The following is a 27,595-nucleotide window of genomic DNA, read 5'->3' as shown; positions in this document are numbered from 1 at the left end:
TAACGACTGAGCCACCCAGGTGTCCCTGCCTGAACTTCCAGAACCGCAGATCCACGGGGAAGCCCAGGACTCTACTGCTTCTGTCTGGTAAGAGGAGTCTCTGGGTCCTGTGTGACCCTCTGAACTCTGACTTAAATTCCCCACCTAAAAATGGTCTAACCCTTCCCCAAAGCTTCTAGGTCTTCAGTTGCTCTCATCTTCATCCTCAATCTGGAACCGTTTCTTCTTTAGGATTTCTGGAGCTCTTGACTCTGGGGCTAGGGGAACGACAGGGGTGAGAAGAGAGAGTAAATATGTTAAGGGGGAAGTGGGGCAGTAGCGCTGATCTTCAGGACTGAGGAGAAGAGTGCTAGAGGTCAGAAGAAAAAGCAGATCCCAGTCAGACTCCCTACCTTTGCTCCTGCCCTCGTCTTCATCCTGTTCCTCATCGCTGTCTAGCAGTTGTCGCTTCCTGGGTGCCATTTTCAGCTGTTCTTTCTCGCCAGCAGCCCCTTCCCCTGAAATGACCATAAGAGGCATGGAATTAGGGAACCGGGCCCTCATATTCTCAAAATACCCTATCAGTCCTCTCGATCAACATGGCTGGCCCATAGTAAGTACCCAATAGGCAAGTGGTCTTACCCCCTGGGGACACCAGGCCGGCTTTCTTTTTTCGGGCTAGCAGGAGGGCCCTTAGGGCCTGTGCACGGTGCTCCTTTTGGTGCTCCTCTTCAGGGCCTTGCTCTCCGGGCACTTTAGGTTCTGGTCCTGGCTGAAGTTCTTCCTCCTCCTCTGGCTGACTCAAAGAAGCCGCTACCTTCCGGAGCTGGGTAGGACTCAGCTTAGCTGGAATTCTCCAGAAGGTTTCCTACAGGAGCAAAGAAGTTGAAAATGGGAGTAACAGGAAAGGAGCAGACTCTAGTTCACCAGATCTTGATATTATTCATTGAATAAATATGATCCCACATTGGTGAAGATCCACAAAGGTTGTAAATTCTTACTGCTTATTTATCCAATATATGCACAGTGCCTGATACATCCGAAGGTTCCCAGGAAATTCAGTTGTTAAGGAAATAAATCAATGAATGGATATCGGGGATCTAAAGGTGAATCAGATATGATCCCTGCTTTCAAGAAACCCACAATCTAGTGGAAGAAAGAACCAACATACTGTAACATCACAGGATTGGGGCTACATCAGGGGAATGAGCAAATCCCAGCTACCAAAGTTACTACTGTCACTTCAGAGGTTGAAGGAGTGATAGGGACACTTCTCTGAGGAGGGGACAACTGAACTGACTCTTGAAGGCTGAGTGGAGGTTCATCAGGAAGATGGGTGACAGGTGAGTGTCGCCTTGTATGTGCAGTCGGAGCCATCCAGTGGAGGGACTGGCACGACCAGCTGTTTGGAGGTATGGAAAGTAGTCCAGGATGACGATGGTGAAAGGGAGGTGCGTGGGTGACGTGGCCGTGAGGGTGCAAAGGCTGGCCAAGGCCAGGCATGCCACTCAGAGGCTGCGGACTCTGTCCCGCCGACAGTGGGGAACCACCCAGTGCTCTGGACAGGGGAGTGATATACTCAAAACCCTACTTTAGAAAGATAACTTGGGGGGCAGCACGGAAGGTGGAGTAGGGGACGGGGAGACCAGAGAACATGAACAGGCCGGGTGCTGCAGGAGCCTCGGTCAGAGCTGACCAGGAAGGAAGTCAGAGATGGCAACTGCAATGAGGAGGAAGAGATGTACTGTAAAGGAGCAGCAACACGCCGCCGTGGCTGAAAGTGGAACCAGGGTATTTACCTGCCCAGAGGCAGGAGGCCGAACCCCGAGCTTGCGCAATAGCTGTTGAAACTGCTCATTTTCCATCGCTTCCTCATTTTCTTCCGTCAGCGGCACCAAAGGCACGGCCTGCGAGCAGCCTAGGACGGGGTCAGTGGTCATGTGGTGAAGAGCGGAAGCCAGACCTGGTGGTCCATCCCACGGCCAGCATCCCACGGGCACGTGTCCGGCAGCCGCCGCTACCCCAGCCCTGGAAACCGCCAGTTATCCGCTCACCATCCTCTTCTCGGTTGTCAGCTGCTCGAATCAGACAGCTCTGCAGCCACAGAAGGGGAGCAGAGAAGCCTACGGGAAGGAGGGAGACTTACCATGGGCTCATACTGCCCACCCCTCCACCTGAGACATCTCTCCCGGCCCAAGGCCTCACCTTCCTGCGACAGGCTTTGCCCAAGGGTCTCAGCTGAAAGGACTGAGCTCCCCTCGGCTTGTTCTGCTTCTGAGTCCTCCTCCTCTTTCCCTTCATCCTCGTCACTCTCTGCCTCTGGCCGGTTTTCTCCTTCTTCCAGATCTTCCTGGTAAAAATCTTTCTGGGACTCCTCTCCATTAGGCTAAAATTCAGTGGGGTGGGAAATGAAAAAAGGGGACAAGATGAGGAATGGCGTGGAGTCCTCTGGTTCCTGACCACCCCTGGAAACTGGGGGGACCTAGCCAGAAAGAGCCTAAGGCAGGAACCATCCAGGTGAGCTACCTGTGAGGAGCGCTGCGGGGGTGGGGTGGAGGGCGGCCTGCAGAGCCAGGGAAAGACTGTTACCAAGCCTGAGGGCGCCAGCTTCTTGCGGCGTTTCTTATATAGCTGCCGCCGCTCAGCCACCAGTCCCAGAGCCAGCAGCTTCTCCACTATTCGGGCCCGTGAGCGTCTGGCCGTGATATTCTTCATGATGTGGCCCAGCACGTCTACAAAGAGGGCAAGTGTAAATACGAGAGCAACAGGGGGAAGGGAGTAGTGAAGGAGAGCAGAGGCCTCTGCAAAGAGGCTAATTCAATTCACTCACAAATGACACCACAAATATAATAAAGGAAAGAAGGGATGGAACAAGCCTTCCTCGGGAACAGGAGGCAGGGGCAAGACACGGACAGCTTGGCTCTCATCTCAGCGGCTCGGGAGTCCCGCCATCACTTACCATCTGAGTCCTGGAACTCCTCAAACAGCCGCTGCAGCTCTAGCTCCTGATCTTCCGTCCACAGTACAATATGGGTTCCTTTCCTGCTTAAGGACACGTCAGTGGAAGAGGGGCCCAGGGAGCAAATGGAGGACTCCCTATCTCAATGCCCTCCAGAGCATGCACCTCTACCTTTGGAAGTCCTTGACGCTGTCAGCCAGGCCCAGCCGTACCAGATGGTGGATGACCTGCTTGCGTGTTCGAGGGGTTTTCAGGTGGGCCAAGATGATGTCCACCACATCCTGACCTAAGAGGGAGGGGGAGTGAGGCAGTAAAGGGGGTCCTGGAGCTCAGGCTGCCCACTTCAGAAATCTTCAGATCTCAAGGGCTCATATACCTTCCACATCCCTATGGGCAAGGTACAATTCCTGAAGCTGGGCCTCCTCCTCGGGGCTCCACATAGGGGGTTTGCGACTGGAGGATCTAAATGGGGAAAGGAGAAAGGGAGCACGTAGGATGTTGGCCCCAAGAGAGGAGACCAAAGGCCCTCTCTGGTCAGCTCTAAAAGGAATAAGAAGGGCAACACAGGTAAGTCAGAGGAGCCAGCTAGCGGAGGCCTAAGGCGTGCTTCCTTTCCCTCATTCTCCTTCCACTTACGATCCCAAAAGTCAAACAAAGAGACTTTCTGGGTTGGGCCTATGGAAGCCGACACAGCAAGGGCTGAACGGATTATGGGAAAAGGAGAGGAGCTGAGCTACAGGGAAAGAGGGCAAGCATTTCCATGAATCCTCAGTTTCCCGGCACATTTTGGGACGGGGTACACACGGACTCTAAGGGGCCACCCCACTGCCAACTGACCGCCCCCCACGAAGGCGGGTGAAGGAAGGAAACCAGAGTAGACAGGAGACTTAGGATCCAGTCCCACTTCCTCTCTTGGGTGATCTCAGGGAAAACATTTCACCTTGGGGGCTTGTTTTCTCACCTATGAAAGGGGAAGAAAGTCAAACTAGCTGATCTGCAAGCTCCTCCAGCTTTGACACTCTGTGACCGTGTCACCCACTATTGCCCATGGGTCCCCATCTTCAAGCTCACCCGCCGTCCAGAGAGCCATAGCCCTCGGCCATCTCTCGGACCACAGCTGTGTTCTTCCAGAACAGCAGCTCCACAAAGGCTTTCTGGTTGACTGCAGCCAACGCAAAGAACTTGCCCAGGATGTACTTGGCGAAAGTCACGAGCTCCTGTGGGCGAGGGAGGCTGCTGTGCGACCTCTGGCCTAAGTGTACACATCAACCAGGCCCTCTCGGTACTTTCTGCCTGTTCCCGGCTGCCCCTCCTCACTCAGACTCTCCTAGCCGCCCCCCTCCCCCAGCCCCCTCAACCTGCCTGCCTGCTTCCTCACCGTTCTGTCACCTCTCAGCCCTCGGCACCGCTCAGCACCCTTTGTCTCCTGAACACTATCCTTTGTGACCCTAGCACTCCCCTACGCCTCTCGATGCCCGCTGCTTGCTGCGTGCTCACTTTGTAGGCCCCGGCGGCCGGGTCGCTGAGCAGCCGGTTGAAGAGGCAGAAGAGTGAGAGCTGGAAGAGCAGGCCCTCCATCCGGAGGTCGTGGGCCAGGCGGTGCAGCAGCTTGACCACGCAGCGGTTGGTGTGGGCGCTGTTCTGTGCGTAGCTCCGCAGCAGGAGCACGCAGGCTCGCACAACAGCTGAGCTTGCAAAACTGCGCCGGGACGGGAGGGAGCGAGCGGGTCAGCACGGGAAGGACGCTGCTCACCCTCCCAGCTCTACAGTCTCCACCCGGGGCCCGACTGCGACTGCTCGGCGCGCACCGTTTCAGGTAGTCCAGGAAATTAAATTCTTTCTCTGACACCTGGACCGCTTGCAACTCTTCCTCCTCCTCGTCCTCGTCCTCCTCTTCCTCTGCCCCTCCTTCCTCTGGCCCCTGCTGCCCTATAGAAAAAGTGAGGATTACTGGGTCTCTGTGAGGCTGGTTCTAGAGGAGAGCTGGAAGGAAGGGCATGTGAAGGACACGGAGACTCACGGGGAAGCGGGGCGCAGAGGATCTGTTTCAGCAGCTGGATCTCTTCCTCTGCAGAAATGTCTTGAGGGCCAAACACATCTCCTTCTGGCCACACCTCCCTGAAGCACGGAGAGAAAAAAGACCTTAGCCAGGGGGAATCTGAGTTACAATTTGAGGTGGGCGAAGGAATTTGGACTCATCTTTCATCTGTCAGCCAGGAAGAGAATGCAAACTGTTACCTCAAAGATGAAACAAAGACTCTAGGGAAATCCTCCCTCATCAGCCACACTGCACTGAATACCGCAGGAACAAAATGCAAACAATCGAAACGTCTCACACTTGGTTGAACAAAGGTACGTCTCACATTGCCATTAACAATTACGGCACTATATCTCATGAGACACGATGCTCACGACATACTGAGAAGTAAAAAAAAATACTATAAAACAGGACGTACAGCATTTCATTGTTGTAAAAAAAGTTGTGTATGTCTATACATAACACGGAGGGAAAAAAGAAAGATGACTCATCAAAATGTTAAAGATGACTGATTACCTTTAGCCAGTAGAATTATTTGTATTTTTTCCAATTAACTGTGCTTTCTGATATTTCTCAAAAATAAAAGAAAAACGAACAACCCAACCCCCAATATGCCAATCGAAACTTCCCAGGACTCGGTGCTCAGTACAGAGCCCCTGTGCTTCTCATGGGGCTTCTCTCTTTGGAAGACAAAGAAACCTGGACCACCAGGGAAAGCCTCCCTCTGCCCCCAAAAGCCCAGGAGCTGGATCCAGGAGGACGGGGGTGGGGGCGCAGAGCTCTTACCGGGCAGACCTAAGGAGGGCCAGGGCCTGTGGGGCCTGGCCAGCCAGGAGACAGTCTTGGATCCGCACCATGGCTTCTGCCCGCTGCTCTTCCACAGACACCTCTGAAGCCGCATCAAAGGGAACCACGGAGTCCACGCTGAGCTCTGGACCCTAGAGCGGGATTAAGGCTATGGGAACAGAGGAGGGAACCCCAGACAGCCCACCAGCGCACTACCCCCGGGAAAGGGAGGGCGTCTGCAGCGACCTACCTGGGCACAGCACTGTAGCTGCTCGGCCAGGGATGGCCACACAGCCTCTAGTGCCCCTGCACCAGAGGGGACATCACCAGAAGCAACAGGCCGATCTAGAACCTTCTTTTTCTTCTTTTTCTTCTTTCGTTTGTTCTTTGGAGAAAGAACTGTTGTTAGGATGGCTGGAAAGCTAAGAGGATGTTTTCCCATCAATGTCTTCTCCAATCATTCATTAGAGGCCTGAATTAATTAATTTGATAGTCACAGAGTGACCACTGTGTGCTATTCATAAGCAATAGGGAAGCAAGAGTGAACGGTCTATTTCCCTGCCCTTGAGGAGCACAGTCCAGTGGAGGAGACAGGTAAAGTATATTACAGTATGGGCAAGAACTAGAATATGGCTGGGCATAAAATGCTACGGCAAAACACAGGAATAGTACTTGACTTATTTCTTGGGGTCAGGGATTTCCCCAAAGCAGTGATATCTTAAGCAAAAGTTTACAGAATGAACAGACTGACTATGAGGATACGAAATTCGATACGAAAAGGCTTTGTAAAATGCAAAGCACTATGTACACATAACCTGTATTTTTTTCCTCCGGAAAAGCAGGAAAATGACAGTCAGCACCCCACCCCTGTTCCCCCAAATCAAGGCTGTGAACCAGTTTGGGGCACAGGCAAATAGTATGGACTAGGAGGCCCTTGAGGCTCACGCTCTATTCAAGAAACTCATAACACACCAAAGGTTAGTAGCATAAGCTTCGGAGCCCAACAGATCTGGATTTAAGTACTGACACTAGGCACTAGCAAGACCTCGAACAAGCTGCTTCACCACCGTGTGCACAGGTCCTAGCGCTACCATGAGGATGACATGAAAACCTAAGCACAGCATCTGACACACAGTAAACACTCAGTAAACAACGGCACCTAGTATTTCTGAGAATACAATAGAGCCCTGAATGTAAAAATATCTTTTTGTAAGGTCTCACTGGTACTACTTTTAAGTCTAGTTCTGACCAAACTGTAAGCCACAGCAAATAGAATTACAGGAAGATTTTTACAAAGCAGAGTGCCTGTGTCTGCAGGATACACAAATTCATTGAGATTTTCTTCTTGTCTTAGACTTTATCATTGTATTTCATTTTTCTCATCATGATAAGTGTACTCTTTAATCCCCATTCTTTATTTCCCCCATGCCCCCCACCCACCTCCTGTCTGGTAACCATTAGTTTGTTCTCTATCGGTAAGAGTCTGATTTTTGGTTTGTCTCTTTTTCCTCTGCTTGTTTTATTTCTCAAATTCCACATATGAGTGAGATCATATGGTATTTGCCTTTCTCTGCTGACTTATTTCACTTAGCATTATTCTCTCTAGCTCCATTCGTGTTGTTGCAAATGGCGAGTTCATCCTTTTTTATGGCTGAATAATATTCTATTTTATATATATATATATATATATATATATATATATATATAAAAAATACACATCTTTATCCATTCATCTATGGATAGATACTTGGGCTGCTTCCATAGTGTGGCTATTATAAATAATGCTGCAATAAACAAAGGGGTGCATGTTTCCCTTTGAATTAGTGTTTTCTTACCCTAGACTTTTATTTATTTATTTATTTTTCAAGGATTTTATTTTTAAGTAATCTCTACACCCAACGTGCTGCTCAAACTCCCAACAGTTCAACAGTCACATGCTCCGAAAACCCAAAAGACTCCACCCCAAAACTGCTAGAACTCATACAGGAATTCAGTAATGTGGCAGGATACGAAATCAATGCATAGAAATCAGTTGCATTTTTATACACCAACAACGAGACAGATGAAAGAGAAATTAAGGAGTCAATCCCATTTACAATTGCACCAAAAACTGTAAGATACCCTAGGAATAAATCTAACCAAAGAGGCAAAGGATCTGTACTCAGAAAACTATAGAACACTTATGAAAGAAATTGAGGAAGACACAAAGAAATGGAAAAAAATTCCATGCTCATGGATTGGAAGAACAAATATTGTTAAAATGTCAATGCTACCTAGAGCAATCTACACATTCAAAGCAATCCCCATCAAAATACCATCAACTTTTTTCACAGAACTAGAACAAATAACCCCAAAATTTGTATGGAACCAAAAAAGACCCTGAATAGCCAGAGGAATGTTGAAAAAGAAAACCAAAGCCGGAGGCATCACATTGCCAGACTTACAGCTCTATTACAAAGCTGTCATCATCAAGAGAGTATGGTACTGGCACAAAAACAGACACATAGATCAATGGAACAGAATAGAGAGCCCAGAAATGGACCCTCAACTCTTGTGGTCAACTCATCTTCGACAAAGCAGGAAAGAATGTCCAATGGAAAAAAGACAGTCTCTTCAACAAATGGTGTTGGGAAAACTGGACAGCCACATGCAGAAGAATGAAACTGGACCATTTCCTTACACCACACACAAAAATAGACTCAAAATGGAAGAAAGACCTAAATGTGAGACAGGAATCCATCAAAATCCTAGAGGAGAACACAGGCAGCAACCTCTTCGACCTCAGCTGCAGCAACTTCTTCCTAGAAACATCGCCAAAGGCAAGGGAAGCAAGGGCAAAAATGAACTATTGGGACTTCATCAAGATAAAAAGCTTTTCCACAGCAAAGGAAATAGTCAATGAAACCAAAAGACAAACCGAAAGAATGGGAGGAGATATTTGCAAATGACAGGTCAGATAAAGGGCTAGTATCCAAAATCTATAAAGAACTTATCAAACTCAACACCCAGGGAACAAATAATCCAATCAAGAAATGGGCAGAGGACATGAACAGACATTTCTCCAAAGAAGACATACAAATAGCCGACACACACATGAAAAAGTGCTCAATATCACTCAGCATCAGGGAAATACAAATCAAAACCACAATGAGATACCACCTCACACCAGTCAGAATAGCTAAAATTAACAAGTCAGGAAACAAAAGATGTTGGCGGGGATGCGGAGAAAGGGGAACCCTCCTACACTGTTGGTGGGAATGCAAGCTGGTGCAGCCACTCTGGAAAACAGTATGGGGGTTCCTCAAAAAGTTGAAAATAGAGCTACCCTACGACCCAGCAATTGCACTACTGGGTATTTACCCCAAAAATACAAATGTAGGGATCCAAAGGGGTACGTGCACCCCGATGTTTATAGCAGCAATGTCCACAATAGCCAAACTATGGAAAGAGCTCAGATGTCCATTGACAAATGAATGGATAAAAATGTGGTATATATATACAATGGAATATTATGCAGCCAGCAAAAAAATGAAATCTTACCATTTGCAATGATGTGGATGGAACTAGAAGGTATTATGCTAAGTGAAATAAGTCAATTAGAGAAAGACAATTATCATATGATCTCACTGATATGTGGAATTTGAGAAACAAGGCAGAGGATCAGAGGGGAAGAGAGGAAAAAATGAAACAAGAAGAAACCAGAGAGGGAGACAAACCATAAGAGACTCTTAATCTCAGGAAACAAACTGAGGGTTGCTGGAGTGGAGGGGGGTGGGAGGGATGGGGTGGCTGGGTGATGGACATTGGGGAGGGTATGTGCTGTGGTGAGCGCTGTGTGTTGTGTAAGACTGATGAATCACAGGGCGCCTGGGTGGCTCAGTTGGTTAAGCGACTGCCTTCGGCTCAGGTCATGATCCTGGAGTCCCGGGATCGAGTCCCACATCAGGCTCCCTGCTCGGCAGGGAGTCTGCTTCTCCCTCTGACCCTCCTCCCTCTCATGCTCTCTGTCTCTCATTCTCTCTCTCAAATAAATAAATAAAATCTTAAAAAAAAAAAAAACAAAAAAAACAAAAACAAAAACAAAAAAAAACAAAAAAAAAAAGACTGATGAATCACAGACCTATACCTTTGAAACAAATAATACATTATATGTTAATAATAAAAAAAAAAAAAAAAAAAAAGAGTCACACGCTCCACCGACTGAGCCAGGCAGGTGCCCCTTGTCCAAGACTTTTAGTTTTTTATTTCATTTCAGGCTTATATTACAATCCCATCTTTAGGGATCTGGGGACTGACATGAGTAGCCTGAGTTATTCTAACAATTACTAATATAGGATGAGATTCTAGACCTCCTGGCTTTTAACTTAGGGCTCCTTCCATCTCACTATAGTACTTATGAAGTATAACCAGAAAGGATCACGGCATAATTACTAAACTCTAAAATTATGAATCCCCAGAGTTTATATGTTTTGCACATAATAGGTGTTTCGTAAATGTTTCCTGAATGAATTAGGATATTTACATTACACTGGAGATTAATTTAATGAAAGAAGGAAACTATAGTAGACTCACAACAGCAACACCAACAAACTCCTTGCCCTCCTTAGCTCAGAGTAGTTCTAACAGGTCAGCTCAAGCTGCAGAAATGTGAGGAGAGTTCCCTGTTCCCCACCCTTCCCTACGGCTCTTTCCACATCCCAGGGCTGCCCAGTACCTGCACCACCAGGTTCCCACGGCTCCGACAGAACCGCTCCAACATCTTGAGGAAGAGGTGGGTGGTTTCCACCAGGTCACGAAGGAAAGAGCGTGGCTGGCATCTCTCATCAAACTTTCGAAAGAGTGCCAGGAAGAGTTCTCGGTACTCCATCACATAGAAAATGTTGTCTAGGAATGGGGAAGAGAAAGGAATGGAAGGACTGGTCTGGAAACTTTGGGAAAGGCAGAGATGGATGAAGCTGGGGCTGGAAAGAGTGAGATTGTGGTCAAGAGATGGGAAAGGCCAGGATTAGAGACCAGGCCAGGGCCTCACTCTTGATGATGCGGCTGCTCTCCCTCACAGCCTCGTCCAGGGACATGTCCATCTCATTCACTGTGGCCAACAGCTCCTGATAGGCCTTCAGGGCCAGGTGCATCCTGTGAGATGAGACATAGAGAAAAAATGGAGGACAAACGGGCTTGTGCAAACAGTACCACCCCTACCCCTTCCAAAAAACAGTGCTATCAAAAACCATGACCCAGCCGGTCCTTGCTCCCCAGCCTGACCACCTTAATCCTGAAACAGGAAAGAAAGTACCACCCAGAATTCAGGCACTCAGATTGCCAGCCTGGCCAAGACGCCCACTCTGACCCCAATTCTCATCCCACTCACCGCCGTGCCCAGGACGCGGCTTCCTTGCGGTCAGTCAGCATCATCTCATAGTAGTTGGTGAGGTTCTGTTCAATGAAGTGGAAGGTACGGACACTGAGGGTCTCAGAAACCAGGCCTGGCCGGAAGGAGGCAGCTCGGTTGAAGGCCATGAAGAAAGCCAAGGCCCACATGTAGTAGGTCTCATCATGCTGCTGAGCCTTCTCCCGCAGCAGGTGATCCTAATGACCAGGAAAAAAAGATCACCCCATGACCCCAGGGCTTTCAACTTTCTCCTTGTCCTATAGGATGATGGGATAGAGCCTGGACACCACTGTAACAATATTCTAGGATTCAGAATTTCCAGCCCTCTCTTGTTCTCCCCAGGTCTCTCCCCTTCCTCTGGGGACTTTCTCTAAACCTTTTTTTCTTTTTTAATTTTATTTATTTATTTGTCAGAGAGAGAGAGAGAGAGAGAGAGAGCACAAGCAGGGGGAGTGGCAGGCAGAGTGAGAAGCAGGCTCCTTGCTGAACAGGGAGCCCAATGTGGGACTCGATCCCAGGACCCCGGGATCATGACCTGAGCCGAAGGCAGATGCTTAACCAACTGAGCCGTCCAGACATCCCTCTCTAAGCCTTTTTTTTTTTTTTTTTTAAGATTTTATTTCTTTATTTGACAGAGAGAGACACAGCTAGAGAGGGAACACAAGCAGGGGGAGTGGGAGAGGGAGAAGCAGGCCTCCCGCTGAGCAGGGAGCCCGATGCGGGGCTTGATCCCAGGACCCTGGGATCATGACCTGAGCCGAAGGCAGATGCTTAACGACTGAGCCACCCAGGCGCCCCCCTCTCTAAGCCTTTTTAAAATGGTCCCAATAACGCACCCCCTCCCAACATCCCCACCATCTCTCAAGGGTGCCCTATACCCTGCCTGCCTACTAGTCCACACTCCGGGGTCAGCCTCCCATATCCTCCCCAGTTGCCCTTCTTACCCACCACTGGCCCCATTACCACTCTATTCCATCTTTCCCAGGCTCTCACCTTCACTGAGCCCATGAGCCGGTTATAACAGTTCTCCAAGAACTCAGAGCAGAAGTCTCTGAGGAAGAGTCTCACATTGAGGGCAGAGCGGCGCTTAACGGATAGCTCCCGGGCAGCTTGGCGACGTTTAGGCACCCTTCGGGGCTGCTTTCCCAAATCCGAACTGTAGTTTTGGAGCTGGGGGTGTGGGTTGGGGGGTCAGAATTAGCCCTCACCACCACCCTCCCCCTGCAGCTCTTTCCACATCCCTAGTGCTACAATTTCCTCAGAAAAAACTCTTAGAAGGTTCCCTCTGGTACTAAGTGAAGTATATAGATAAAGACAATAATGCCGGAGGCTCTATTTCTCCTATTGTCTCCAACTTTCTTTTTATTTTTTAAGATTTTCTTTCTTTCTTTCTTAAAGATTTTATTTATTTGAGAGAGAGAGAGAACAAGCACATGCGCACAAAGAGGGGAAGGAGCAGAGGGAGAGGGACAAGCCTGATGCAGGACTAGATCCCAGGACCCTGGGATTATGACCCGAACTGAAGGCAGACCCTTAACCGACTGAGCCACCCAGGTGCGCCCCCCACCCCTTTTTTGAGATAAGAGAGAGAGTGCGCGAGAGCGCGCATGCACGCACAAGCAGGAAGGAAGGTCAGAGGGCAGGGGAGAAGCAGACTCCCCACTGAGCAGGGAGCCCAATGAAGGGCTCGATCCCAGGACCCCGAGATGATGACCTGAGCCGAAGGCAGATGTTTAACTGACTGAGCCACGCAGGTGCCCCTGTCTCCAACTTTCTAAGCCCAAGAACAAAGACGCTTTATGTCCAGAGATGCTTGCTTACCTTTCTTTTCCTTTTTATGATTTTATCTTTAAGTAATCTCTACACCCAACATGGGGCTCGAACTCACAACCCTGAGATCAAGGGTTGCATGTGCCACCGACTGAGGCAGCCAGGCACCCCCCAGCTTACCTTCCTTAGGCATCCTCAACTCCACAATGTTCCCACCCCAAATGGGGAGCGTACTCACATTGTGGAGACCTTTGTGAAAGATGAGGTCCCTCTCCCCAATGGATTTCAAACCCTGGACAATGTAGGAGCCCCCAAATCGAGAATGCCTGCAGTACAAAAAATAGTCCAGGGTGATTCCTCAATTCTCTGGAAGCTCTATCTCCATTCTCTCTCATCAGCACATCGGAGCATATCATGACTGCAAACTGTTATCTGGTCCCCACTGTGTTAGCCTTTGGCCCAAGCCCTCAGCATTCCATACGGAAGGGATGGGAACAGAGGCACGGCACCTCCCTGCCACTCACCTGCTGCCTCGCTGAAGGGCTCGAGTCTTCTTTTCTGCCATCTCTCGCTGGCGCAACACCTCCAGTTCTGCCACATCTGTGCTCCGCTCCTGCGCTAAGCGTCCCTGTCCTACTCCGGCCAGCTGTTCAGGGTTCTAGATTTGGAACAAAGCAAGAGTCAGAAGGGCAGCCATTCCTTGTTCTAGGTTCAGTCCTAGTGGGAACAGAAAGGGTGAATGAACTAGGACTGCTGAAAGTACCCCATACTCAAGACATGGCTACTCTGTCACCCACCTGCTCCCAGGTAATTCAGCCACCATTTCAAGAGTAATTCTGGCTACACAGCAGAAAAGTACATGGGTGAAGGGACTAGGGAAATAAGCCAGGTTCTCACCTGGTCACGAAACATGAGGGAGACAATCTCTAGCACATGCAGGCTCCACTGTTGCTCAGCGGACGAGCTGGCCAGAAAGAGAAGCAGGTCATCCAGGCCACTGAGGTGAATTGCCCAGAGAAGCTGGTCATGGACACTGGCGTCATCGTCGATCCTCTGAGCAGTGAGTGATACGGGGAGGAAGAGAGGTCATTCACTTCCACTGCCCTGCCTTGAGGTTCTCCAACTCATTCCTTGACCAAGGATCCCCCCTGACTTGTCAGAGGGCAGAAAAGCAAAAAAGTGCAGCTCAACCTGACCAAGCGGAAGAAAGCGGACAACCCAAGACCCTCTCACCTTCTCCTGATCAAGGTCAGTTGGAACATGGAGAATATTTCTGACCAGCAGCAGGATCCGTTCAATCAGCAAGCTGTCTTCCTCCTGCCGTTCCTCCCAGCCCTAGTCAGAAGGACAGTTAGAGGAAGAAACTCCCTGCGGAAGGCAGGTGGCATCTACCCTGGCTAGAGGACAGAGGCCCAGAGGAGAACCAGGATTAAGAAGGAAGAAAAGAGTTCAAGAAGTCCTGAGGCAGCCAGAGACAATGGATGGGGCTTATGTATTGCAAGGACTGGGACCACATCTCCAAACTCCACTGTCCTGACAATGACCAAGCAGCCTGGCGCTCTGCCCAGAGGAGGAGCAAGGCACTAACAGTCCCTCGGGATCCTGGCAGGTGCACCCTCACTCACCAGCTGCAGCAGCTCATACAAAGTTTCACTGAGGACTCCAAAAGCTTTCTCACTGGCAAAGGCCTATAAAATAGGGGAATGGACCTTAAGTGGCACCCACCCTCTCCTTCCCTACTGCCCCAACTTCTGCCCCAGGGACTCTGAAGGAAAACCTCACCTCTTTGTAGGCCTGCAAGTATGCCAGCAGCTGCAGAAAATGGTGCCGCAAGCTAGGCTCCTTGGGCACACTGCCAAAACAGAGCAAGGCTGGTTGTGTCAAGTTCACCATCAGCCTGGGGAGACCAGGAAGGAGGGAGATGTTGCTCAGTTCCCTCACCAGCGTCCAACGCCAAAATCTATCGGCTCAAACACCAAGGGCTGGCGCACGGTACAAGTTAAAGAGCTGGGGAACCAACCTGATAACAGCACCAAAAAGAGGCTTGTCCTGGCGGTGCTGGGTAAGGATGGGTAGAAGGTCACTCTGCAGGATCTGGGCTGCCCCCAGCTGCTGCCGCACACTGCGAGTGTCATCCTCGTGCCTCAAGTAGCGGATCAAATCCTTCACGCTCTCTTCAGGGATAGAATAAACACAGGGAACCCTAGAAGAAGCTCCACCCCGGCCCACAGGCTAGTCATACCCATGACTTGAGAAATTCTACAGACCGCCTCAATTCAAGCAAGTTTTTTACCTGTTTCCTCAAAAAGGCACTCACCTAAGCAATCTGGTTCCTTGTGGTAAGTGTCTCCCTCTAAGTACCCAAGGGCACTACATGTGGCTAGAAGTTCACAATTCATCATGTGTAAGTCCATACACCAGTGGGCCAGCCAAGAGAGACTGATATAAGGTAGGTGGAGACAGGACCCAGAAATGATGAGGCCTGCAGAGACAGGGAAAGATAACACATGGAGGGGCCTCTCCATGCAAGGGAGAGGGGGATAGAACAGGACCCTAATGCTTAGAGTATTCCAACCAAGGTCCTCAAATGCTTCGCCTTTTTTTTTTTTTTTAAGATGTTATTTATTTATTTGACAGAGAGAGACACAGCAAGAGAGGGAACACAAGCAGGGGGAGTGGGAGAGGGTGAAGCAGGCTTCCTGCCGAGCAGGGAGGCCGATGCGGGGCTCGATCCCAGGACCCTGAGATCATGACCTGAGCCAAAGGCAGACGCTTAACGACTGAGCCACCCAGGCGCCCCTCAAATGCTTCACTTTTCTCAAAAGTACCAGAAGTGCTATTCCTAGTTCCAGGGAAAGCTTAAATTAAGGCTTCTACTTGATCAAAACCAGGGAGACTCCAAGCCTAAGAATTAAGCACCTGCTCCATATTCTAACTTGGATCTAAAACTATGGAGACAGTCTGTTTCAGAGTCAAGATAATGCATAGAAAGAAAGGTTGGTTAGAGAAAGGCATCAGCTCTGAGACTTTCACCCTCAGAGAGCTCCGTAGCCTTCTTGAGGAAGCGGGGGATGGGCTTCCCTCTCCTTTAAGGCCCCTCCACCTTCCACAGCCCCTCCACATACCATGTTACCGCTCTATGTACCACAAGGGCTAAGAAACCCAGCTTTGACCATACAGTGATTCTACTTAGGATCTGACATTCCTAGGAGTCCGGAGGCTTCTGAGGCACTGGGCATGCAGAGAGGAAGTTCCTTCACTCTCTTCCCCAAAGTTACTCTTAAATTTTGGGGATCTTAGTAGAAGCTAGTGTCTAACGGAATGGGTGAGGAGAAGAATTAAATAGGAACCAGTTAAACTCCCCATCATTCTCCCCAGAAGAACCATCTTCTTTTTCTGAGGCTTGTCCCTTTTGATTAAGATCCCTAAACCCTCATCAGATAATCAGGTAGGTGGAGATCCTGAATTTTTTTTTTTTAATTAAAGATTTTTATTTATTTATTTGACAGAGAGAGAGACAGCGAGAGAGGGAACACAAGCAGGGAGAGTGTGAGAGGGAGAAGCAGGCTCCCCGCTGAGCAGTGAGCCCGATGCAGGCTCGATCCCAGGACCCTGGGATCACGACCTGAGCCAAAGGCAGATGCTTAAAGACTGAGCCACCCAGGCGCCCCAGGAGATCCTGAATCTTGGATATTTCAGAACCTGACCCTAATAACACAGATACACACAAACACGTTGTGTTCACTAACCTGTTCCTGTGGAAAACTGGGAATGTCCGTCAATCTTGGCCCCTTAGTTATTCAGCTACACTGCTCTCAGCCCTTGGCAGCTTCCTCTGAAGAGACCTTTCCCTGTTCCATAGCTACCTCTAGCCCCTGACTCCACCCCTGTTCCCCAAGAGTAAATGGGTAGTGTCCAAAGGACTAAGGTTTAATGCCTGATGTCATCTCCTTGCATTTATGTGATTGGTCTACTTCTCTAGGCTACTTGCTATCCTTCTATCCTCACCCAGTGCTAATCTACTTTCCGAATGCTCGGCCCAGCAAGCGTGAGCCTGTAAAACACTGAAGGACCAAGAGTCTGAAGGGAGACTTCTCTTCAGTGCCCTGTCTCATGGGACCTGTAGCCCCTCAGACCTGGACTCCAGTGTGGTAGGTGCAGTGTGTGGGATCTCTGATTCTCCCCTTAGACACATCAGCTTTTTCAGATAGATCACTGGTGTGTTTACATACGTACGTGCACACACCCAGACTGAAGGGCTTCCCTCTCTGTTCTCTCCAAGTGGCAGCCTAGGGAGCTGACAAAAACGGTCTATAAAGATGCTGAGTCAGCACATCCTCTTCAAAGTAAGACCCAGCATCACACTCTGGTACTGAAAGGTGTGACAGGATAAAGTCTTCTAACAACAGAGACAAAGCCATGGCTGGGAGGCTCTAAGACAGACAACCTCATACACTCCCAGCTCCCCTTCCCCCATACCTTTGTAGTTTGTAGACCAATGCTATGTAAAGATTCAATATTTGTAAAAGTGGCCCCAGCAGAGTACTCAGACATCTGCTTTCAAAACATCACTTTACCTGAAAGGCAAAAATAACAAGGTAGTAACAGCTACCTGTTACCTGGCTACCAAACTAAGAGGGGGAGGGGAAAGGAGATGTCCTTGCAGACTTGAGAACGGAAGAGGTTATGTTAAGAGACCCAGGACTTCAGATTCTAATCCCCTGGAGTTTTATGGTTCCCCCCCCCCCCCCCCCGCAGTTTTGACAAAACCAGAGAGCAACAGGCAAAGCAGAGGAAGAAATGGGTCAGATGACCTATTTTAAAGCTCTCAGGTCATGAAGCAAGCTGGCAGTCTTGGGCCTATTCATTAGAACTGGAATCAAACAGCTCTCACAGGTGTTTCAGCCATTCCGGGTGGAAACACGCTATTAAAAAATCATCCAGGGACAGAAAACTTAAGAGTTCACTCTTTTCATTCATTTAACTAGAAGCTACTCACTTTGTCTGTCTGGTCTCATCTTCCTCTCCTAGACTACTTATAATCTGATTGGCTTATGCATTTCTGAATGCACTCAATTTCTTTCATTTGGGAATCATTCAGTAAAAACTAACACAAAGAATAGGACAATGGTCACAAGGTGGGGTCAGGGTCCTGGCTTCCCTGCCTCCTTCTCTGTTCTTCACCAAGGCAGTCAGTCACAGCAAAGATGCTGCGGCAGCCATGGACGTGCCCGCTCAGAGATTTCTCATCAAGAAAGAGCTTGTTGGGGCTCAGTCGGTTGCGCAGCTGCCTTCGGCTCAGGTCATGATCCCACGGTTCTGGGATCGAGTCCTGCATTGGGTTCCCTGCTCAGTGGGGAGCCTGCTTTTCCCTCTGCCTGCCGTTCCCCCTGCTTGTGCTCTCTCTCTGACAAACAAAATCTTAAAAAAAAAAAAAAAAAAGCTTGTCATTCAGCTGCAAAGACTGTGGCTCGCTGACAGTACCTCCAGGACCCACCCCAGCGCTATGCTTCCTGGGCAGCCCCTCGGAAAATGATAAGCACAGGGGTCCTTGGTCCTAGCCATTTCTGTCCAACAAGGACTCCTCTACCAGTCAAGCCTTGCTTCTGAGTTTCTCACTGGCTTGGCTGAGACTGGCAGATCAGCCCTCTGGGCTGAGCCTCTTGCTGCCCCCAAACTCGCTGCCTTCTTGGTCTATCACAGGCACTCCTCTCTCCACTCAGTGCCTGCTCCCTGGACCTGAACTGACAGATACCTACTCCACTTCCATTATATGGTTATTGTATTGTGAGAATCCAGGTAAGTTATATCACAGCACGTTGTAAGCGCAGATGGATAATACAAAGTTAAAATAAAAATCAGTGGTTCCCATGCTTCATGATTTCACGTACCAGTATATATCCCCCCAAACTGGAGAAGCCATCTTGACTGGTAAGGGTATTAAAGATAGGGATATTAATGGGGCACCTGGGTGGCTCAGTTGTTAAGCGTCTGCCTTCAGCCCAGGTCATGATCCCAGGGTCCTGGGATCGAGCCCGCATTGGGCTCCCTGCTCTGCGGGAAGCCTGCTTCTCCCTCTCCCACTCCCCCTGCTTGTGTTCCCTCTCTGGCTGTTTCTCTGTCAAATAAATAAAATCTTAAAAAAAAAACAACAAACCCCACTAACATCTATTAACACCAATGTTTCATAAAAGAAAGAAACAGCTTAACACACACGCAAAAAGTAGATGTTATATAATCTCAGCTATGCCCATTCTTTAAGGTACATAAACAAGTCTTTATGAAAAACTCCCTACATTGTCCTTCTTTTTCTCATTTGACTTCAGACTGATAGAAATGTTTTCATAGACTAGTACTGTTCTGCTCACTGGCACTTAGGAATCATCGATTTATTTATTTATTTATTTTTTAAGATTTTATTTATTTGACACAGAGAGAGAGATAGTGAGAGCAGGAACACAAGCAGGGGGAGTGGGAGAGGGAGAAGCAGGCTTCCCGCCAAGCAGGGAGCCCGATGCGGGGCTCGATCCCAGAACCCCGGGATCATGACCTGAGCCGAAGGCAGACGCTTAATGACTGAGCCACCCAGGCGCCCCAGGAATCATTGATTTATATATTTATATGATAATATTAAAAGTCATAAACCAGCCCAACAAAAGGAAAGCTCCCTGAGGGCAATGTTTCATTTTACTGTTTAGTGCTGTACTCCTCAATGCCTAGAACATGCCTATAGTGAGCATGTAATACATAGTTGTTGAATGAATTAATTTTGAATTAACGGATTGCCCTGGGTCATAACCTCTGAACCAGTGAGCCCATTTTGGAGATTATAACCCAAGAAAACAATTCAAAAAAGAGAGGAAATCACTTACACAAAAACAAATATAATACCTCTTCCTAGTACATTCTAGTTTATAAAATGCTTTCATAGCTTTATTACACTTTGAACCTCACAACAGTCGTAAGTGATAGATACAATCATTTCCATTTTACAGATGAAGAAACAGAGGCTCAGAGAGAATGAACACTTCAGGAAGATGTTTATAGATGAGTTGTTTTTTTTTTTTTTTAAAAGATTTTATTTATTTATTTGACAGAGAAAGAGATAGCGAGAGCAGGAACACAAGCAAGGGGAGTGGAAGAGGGAGAAGCAGGCTTCCTGCTGAGCAGGGAGCCCGATGTGGGACTCCATCCCAGGACCCTGGGACCATGACCTGAGCCGAAGGCAGACGCTTAACGACTGAGCCACGCAGGAGCTCTGTAGGTGAGTTATCTTTAATGGTAAAGGCTTGGAAACAAGCCAGATATCCCACGCCTGAGGAACAGCTAGGAAAACTAGAGAATACCAATAAATAACATGTCCTATAAAAACTAACTGCACACTAAAATTCAAAAGCTTACATTAAAAAAGGGCATGTAGGGTCGCCTGGGTGGCTCAGTCGGTTAAGGGGCTGACTCTTGATTTTGGCTCAGGTCATGATCTTGGGGTCTTGGGACTGAGTCCTGTGTCAGGCTCCCTGCTCAGTGGGGAGTCTGCTTGAGATTCTCTCTCTCCCTCTGCCCCTCCCCTGCCTCCTGCTCACTCACACTCTCAAATCTTAAAAAAATAAAAATAAAAAAGGGCACATAAAGTAGAATGTTCACAATAACAACTACATAAAAATGTGAATGATCTGAAGCAGAAGAGGGATCTTGGAAATTAATAATAAAGATACATCTTGTAGGAGGCACCTGGGTGGCTCAGTTGTTAAGCGTCTGCCTTTGGCTCAGGTCATGATCCCAGGATCCTGGGATCGAGCCCTGCGTCCAGCGGGAGCCTGCTTCTCCCTCTCCCACTCCCCCTGCTTGTGTTCCCTCTCTCACTGTCTCTCTGTCAAATAAATAAATAAAATCTTAAAAAAAAAAAAAAAAGATACATCTTGTATTTAAAAATAAAGGTATTCAGGGGTGCCTGGGTGGCTCAGTAGCTTAAGCATCTGCCTTCAGCTCAGGTCACGATTCTGGGTTCCTGGGATCCAACCGGAGTGGGGCTCCCTGCTCAGCAGGGAGTCTGCTTCTCCCTCTCCCTCTGCCCCTCCCCCTGCTCATGAGTGCGCATCACTTTCTCTTTCAAATGAATAAATAAATAAAATCTTAAAAAAAAAAAGTTAATTCTGATGCACAGACAAGAGAGTGGGGTCTCACTATAGTTACCTCCAATAAATCTTTTCCTCCTGCACAGGGGGAAAAGGAGAAACCGCATGTACTATTTCCAGGCATGGGACAGAATAAACACAAGTCTGTAATTTCTCTTTGTTCTAATAAAAGCATTTTATTACACTTCCTGGATTTTCTGCTTTGAAAGCGATTCCCCCCATGCTGCCTCTTTCACTCACAACAGAGGCAAAACAGGAAAACCAGCCATTCTGGCTTGCCAAAGAACCAACTGAAAAGAAATTCTTTTTTTTCATCAATAAACTCCTGGATAGGTTTTTGGGTTTTTTGATTTGTTTGTTTTGTGAAATACAGTGGCTTCCAAACTTCTGGATTTCATAGGTGGGTCTTTAATTTTTTGTTTCTTAATTTAGGGTGACTAACATAAGGTTGCCAATTTTACATTTTGTAACTTAAGGACACTTACACACACACACACACACACACACACACACACCCCTCATATTGCTGACTACAAAATGGTTCAGCTGCTATGGAAAATAGGCAATTCATCAAAATGTTAAACACAGAGTTATTCTAGGACCCAGCAATTCCACTCTTAGTTATTTATCTGAGAGAAATAAAAAGTACGTCCACACAGAAACGTGTACGTGAATGTTCATAGCAACATCATTTATAGTAGTCACAATGTGGGAAAAAACCCAAATGTCCATCAACTGATGAACAGATAAACAAAAAGTGGTATATCTATACAATGGAATATTTGACAATGAAAAGGAACAAAGTGCTGATACATGCTACAATATGGATGAAACTTGAGAACATTATTTTCAGTGGAAGAAGACAAATACAAAAGGTTACATACTGTATGATTCCATTTATATGAAATGTCCAGAATAGGCAAACCCATATAGACACAAAGTAGATTAGTGGTTGCCAGGGCCTGGGAGAAGGAGAGGTAGAATACAGCTAGTAGGTACATATAGAGTATCTTTGGGGGAGGGGTTGAAAATACTCTAATGTTAGATAGTGCTAATGGTTATACAACTCTGTGGACTCTACCCTTTAAAAGGGTGAATTTTATGGTCTGTAAATTATATCTCAATAAAGCTGTTACAAAAAAATCCCACGCAATTACTATATATTCTATTTTCTATTTAAACATAAAAAACAAAAACAAAAAAACTAAGAACAAAATCTCAGGATAAAATACAGTCCATTAAATTTGATAACTAGAATTTATGAAAAAACTAATTATATTTTACTTTCACAGTTCATCATAGACAGATGGGAACTTTGTCAAACATCTTAGACTCAGCAGACATTTAAAGGGATGTCAGTTACTTTTCCCACTCAACTAACTACCAGGTGGTTCAAACGAAGCAATATTCCTCTGAAATTAATACTTGTAGGCCTCAAAATGCAAGAACCAAATAAAAACAAAGGAGAAAATATTAAATACACTTGCTATTGAAAATAGAAAATTAACTCACTTCTTGAAAACAAAATAAAGCCAAACAAAAAACTCCGCCCCAAATCAACTCTAAGAACCAGCTTTGAGAATCACTAGTATGAAAAGAATGACATTTGGCATTTGGATTCCAGTTCTGTCCAGTACTAAATTGGTGATCTTGAGTTTGTGGCTTAACCTAAACTTCAGTTTCCTTGTCAGTATACTGAGAAATTTAAATGAGATCATGCATGGAAAGCAGCGCTACTCAAAGCATGGTATGCGGACCACTGCTGGTCCACAAGCTGCTGGTCTGCATTAAGTACAGACACGAAGCATAAGCATTTAGAACATCTTACAGCAAGGTAAGAGTTAATGTTTGTTGAATCTAGTAATTTTTTAAAAGATGTATTTATCTATTTGAGAGAGAGAGAGAGAGAGCGATCAGGGATGGGCAGAGGGGAGAGTCCAACGCAGGGCTCGATCCCACGACCCCGAGATCAGGGCCCTGAGATCACGACCCAAGCTGAAACCAAGAGTCAGCTGCTCAACTGCGCCACCCAGGCGCCCCTTGAATCTAATAATTTTAAAAACTCTATATTCTGTATGTTTTTTTCATGTTATTTTTCTGGTAATTTAATTTAGTTCGGGCCCTGCGTATCTCTAGCTTAGATTATTCAACTGCTTCCTAACCTCTTTCCCTGCCTTAGTTAAGTCTATCCATAATATGGTTACCAGATTTGACCATATAACCACCCTACCTAAAACCCTTCAATGGATACATAAAAAACTTCGTGATTATCTCTAGGGAGAATGGGGGTGTCTGGGGTAGGAGAAACATTTATCTCATTTGTCTTTCACTTTAGTACTATCTTAATTGTTTATCATTAGTAATTACGTAGTTCCAGTGTTTTACCAAAGTGTTTTTAAAAAAGTACTTTATATGTCAATTATAACTCAGTAAACGTGGGGATGGGGGAAGAAAGAAAGAAAGAAAAGTACTGATTTGTAACACCTTGGAGGGGGAAAAACCTACCTGGTCCTTTACCAAGATGGTTTGAGAAGCACTGATACCAGGCACTTCACTGAATGCTGAGCACAAAGTAAGAAATCTCAAAATGTAAATTTCCTCTCTGCCTACGGGACTCTATGATCAGTCACTAAATGCTTACGATGAGCCCCCAAATCGAAGAAAAGATAAATGTTGCGCAGGTGCTGAAGAAATTTAAGAAATGTAGTTGCAGAAATAAAACCCGCCTAACAGAAAAGAAATAAGGTAAAAGACAATCAGTATAAGCTCTAATTAAGTGATACCAAAAAAAATATTCTGACAAACTAGGGTTCTTTTCAGGTGAAAGTGGTCAAGGAGGTTTGGTCAGAGGAAGTGTGACTAGATCGGGGCCTTTGAAGGCTCCATAGTGTTCACGCAGCTGAGAGGAGCTGGGGCATTGAGGCAGAGAACTCCCAGAGCGAAAGCAGAGAGGGAAACCATTCGGGTAGCTGAAACTAACAGGACAGCAGTAGAAAGGAGGGGTCGGAACTGACTTTATGGGACAACCTTGTCTTTGTCTACCAATTCAAGGATTTAAACAAAAACCAAGAAGTCATTGAAGATTTTTGAGCTGAAAAACAAAATGATCAAACTGGGGTCACACAAGCAGTACCACGTGACCTGCTATTGTTATCACTACATATCACTCTCTGTGAGGTGTCAATCTTTTTCCTTTCGTTGCATTCAACCCTGCAAAAGATCCCAACCTCAGATCAGTCCAACCATCCACTTTCTAGACTCCTGAACTTAAATCCTGACTTAGATTTGCTGAAGAAAACCAAACCCTGCAGAATGATACACAACTACTGTGTAGTCTCCAACCTGAGCAGGGCCCTCAGCCTGGCCCAGCCAATCTTTTTGTGTTCCTGGCCCACTTCCTCTTCTCTTTCCCAAGGACCAACTGTTTCTAGCTTTCACGGTTATCCTCAAGCCCCTCTACTCCATTGCCTCCCAGATCTTTCAGCCGGTGTCTCTGCCCCCTTCCTCTGAGGAACAACTGAGGTCAGTCATCAGACAAGGAAGAACTCTTTCAACTTTCTCCACCCAAGCCTAAAAACATACATATTTCAAATGCCCACCCAGACTTCTTTGCTTCTAATCTAAGCCCTCCATTTGTGATTTATCAATCATTTCCTGTCCCTTAGTTGGTTGTTCCCCACTTCTTTTTTTTCTTTTAAGATATTATTGTTTTTAAGTAATCTCCACACCCAACGTGGGATTCGAACTCCCCACCCTGAGATCAAGAGTCACATGCTCTATCGACTGAGCCAGCCAGGTGCCCCGGTTGTCCCTCATTTCTCATTTGTTTCCAATCTTCTCTTTATATCAGCCCATATAAGTTGCTCAAAGCTCTTCCATCTCAGGGAGGAAAAAACCCAACATAAAACAAAATCTTTGACGCCGTATTGGCTTCCCCTTCTCAAGCACAGATGTCCATAGGCCTTCATCTTCAGTTCTCTTCCTGTCTTATTCTACACAGCCTCCTTGGGCAAACTCACCCATTCCCATGTCTTCAGCTACTATCTCTGAGTCATTAGCCAGCAAATCTGTACTCTTGCCATACTGAGCTCCCATGGTGTCAATCTCACATTCCACTACCGAATAGCATTCTCCATCTTTATGTGTCATTGATACCTCACGTTAAACATGTCCAAAATGGAGTATCTTCCCCCTAAATTTGTCTCTACTTCTATTGTGGATCTCTTTAAGGACTGACACTATCTATTTCGTCATTCATATAGAAAGCTAGGTGTCATCCTAGATACCTCAAGTCATTAACTCAGGCTAATTCTACTTCCTTAAGCTCTCCTATCCAACCCCTATAAATCCCCATTGCTACTGCCTTCGTTCAGACCCTGAATATCTCTAGCTTAGGTTACTCAACCACTTCCTAACCTCCTTTTCTGCTTCCAGCGTTGTTCCCTTAAATCTATTCACAAAATAGTTACTAGATTTGGCCATAAAACTACCCTGCTTGAAACCCTTCAATGGATACATAAGAAACTGCATGGTGATTGTCTCTGGGGAAAATGGGGAGGGAGCTACAATAGGAGGAAATATTTACCTTTCACTTTAGTACTATCTGAATCATTTACTACAGCATGCACTACAAAACTAAAGTTTCAGCAGCTTCAAATGCCTACAATACAAGGTCCTTCATAATCTCCCTACTGGTTACCTTTAAGCTGCTCTCTCAAGTTACTCTTCTGTCCTGAATGCCCTCCAGTGTATCCTTTCATCTTTTAAGACTGCCCAAATGGTACTTCCTCCCAACTTTTCCATCCCGAAGAGACCTCTCTCTCCTTTATGTCTACTTTGTGCCGTAAATATACTTCCATCATGGCATCTACAGATCATGTTATACGTCATATTTAAACAGATTGTTTGAAATGTCTGTCTCCCTCCTTTAGTCTTAGATTCCGAGGGCATAAAATATTTCTTACTCATCTCTGAATTTCCAGAGTCTAGTTAGAGAATCAGAACTTGCAGAGGGTGGGGCTTGGATTAGAGTGTTTTGAAAATGCTCATCTGGTGATTCTAACTCACTATCCTGTTAACAACTGATCTAAATTATAAACTCCTTAAGATCAGGAATCATTGTGACCAGCACAATGTGAATGATCAATAAATGGTTTCTAAACTGAAACTGAAGCAGACAAGTCCTGAAATTGAGGGAGGAAAGGTTGGAGCTGGAGATTTGGAGGCATCAGAATAAAAGAAGGTGTGTGAAGCTGTGGCAGTAAATAAGCTTACTCAAGAGAGTACAAAGTGAGAGGACTTAGGAAGCCAGGGCAGACTTCTTTGTCACCCAGTAACTGCAGAGGACTCATTTACATGTGTTTTTCCATCCAGACTGTGAGTTCCTTAAGGTCAGGAACTCTGTCCTATTCATCTCTGTTCACCTGTCACTGAGCACAGTGCACAGTACCTGTTAGGAGCTTAGGAACTTTTTACTGGTCTGTATCAGTGACACTAATAATAGAAGGAGGTACAATACTTCAAGAACACAAAGGAAGAAATGACTACTTTGGCCAGGGAGGTGGGGGCTGGAAATAGAGGTTTTCAGAGGGACAAGTGAGCTCAGTCCTGAAAGAGAAGTTCATTTGGCAGAGAAGTGGCCAGAACTTCAAGCAGAGAGAACAGCAGGAGCGTAGGTACCAAGGCATGAAAGAGCACAACGCAGACACACCCCTTCCGTGTGGCTGGGATTCGAGGGCATCACACAGGAAAAATGTTAGGGAGCTTTAGAAAATGAGGCTGAGAGGATCAGACTGTGAAGGATTTAAACCTGACTGTGGGTGGCCAAAGAGGAATTTTAAATTTAATCTGAAATGACCAGACTGACTTTTTAACTCGTGGCAGTACGAAGGGCAGAGTCTTTATAAAGAACTGAGACCCAAGGAAAGGAGCTTAATTAGCAGCTGCCCGTCCAGCTAACAAACCCAAGCAAGGGCTGTATCCTCCTTAAGCCTGACACCCGAGAGAAAGGAGGGAAGGGAATGAGAAATCCATTCTATAAAAACCCAAGATTTAAGTCAAGCGAATTCCGAATTCCGACTCCTGCTTGGGCCACCAAGCTGCACTTGTTTCTTCGGGTCTGAACTGGATGGAAAGTTCCAAAGTGGAAATGCCCGGGAGCCTTCTGTTCTACCTTAGGGGTTCCAAGGCACTTCCCATCACAGCCCCACCCCTGCGCGAGGACCACCTGTACAGAGAGGCGCGGGGACAACGCAGGAGCTTCTCAGGCGAACGCGGAACGCCGCGGCACCTACTCGGAACTCGGGGTGGAGAATTGCGCGTGCGCATCTATCGCGCAAGCCCCGCCCCCTGCCTTGAAAGCCAGTGGCGGGAAACCGGGCTCAGCGACTCTCGACAGTGCCCCCGCGCCTCCGAAAGGACGCTGTCCCCTAGAGCCCTCTCTCCCACACACTCACCCGCTCCCCGCCGGTCCTCAGGATCCCTGCGGAGCCAGCAACCCTCACGCGCCGCGCCGCAGCCTTTCCCGCCACCCGACCCGG

The 27,595-nt window shown here is 47.1% G+C and overlaps 1 protein-coding gene across 1 annotated transcript; it reads right to left on the bottom strand.

Moving 5' to 3' along the window:
* On the bottom strand, nucleotides 1-27,595 carry TIMELESS (timeless circadian regulator). Its single transcript, XM_032420728.1, has 29 exons — nucleotides 27,512-27,595; nucleotides 15,239-15,403; nucleotides 14,942-15,095; nucleotides 14,704-14,818; nucleotides 14,547-14,609; nucleotides 14,155-14,256; nucleotides 13,819-13,974; nucleotides 13,446-13,579; nucleotides 13,160-13,247; nucleotides 12,145-12,321; nucleotides 11,131-11,348; nucleotides 10,792-10,895; nucleotides 10,477-10,646; nucleotides 6,013-6,147; nucleotides 5,763-5,914; nucleotides 4,959-5,056; nucleotides 4,747-4,867; nucleotides 4,436-4,637; nucleotides 4,010-4,155; nucleotides 3,315-3,400; nucleotides 3,110-3,224; nucleotides 2,939-3,021; nucleotides 2,569-2,711; nucleotides 2,185-2,365; nucleotides 2,034-2,102; nucleotides 1,779-1,897; nucleotides 622-847; nucleotides 393-497; nucleotides 1-257 (listed from the first exon to the last, which is right to left on the bottom strand). Exons 2-29 carry the CDS (start codon nucleotides 15,333-15,335, stop codon nucleotides 184-186), a joined length of 3,633 nt encoding a protein of 1,210 aa, XP_032276619.1. The 5' UTR covers nucleotides 15,336-15,403; nucleotides 27,512-27,595; the 3' UTR covers nucleotides 1-183.

Source organism: Phoca vitulina, unplaced genomic scaffold (assembly GCF_004348235.1).
Source record: "Phoca vitulina isolate PV1807 unplaced genomic scaffold, GSC_HSeal_1.0 scaffold23, whole genome shotgun sequence".
Lineage (NCBI taxonomy): Eukaryota > Metazoa > Chordata > Mammalia > Carnivora > Phocidae > Phoca > Phoca vitulina.
This window is presented reverse-complemented; position numbering and strand designations above follow the sequence as displayed.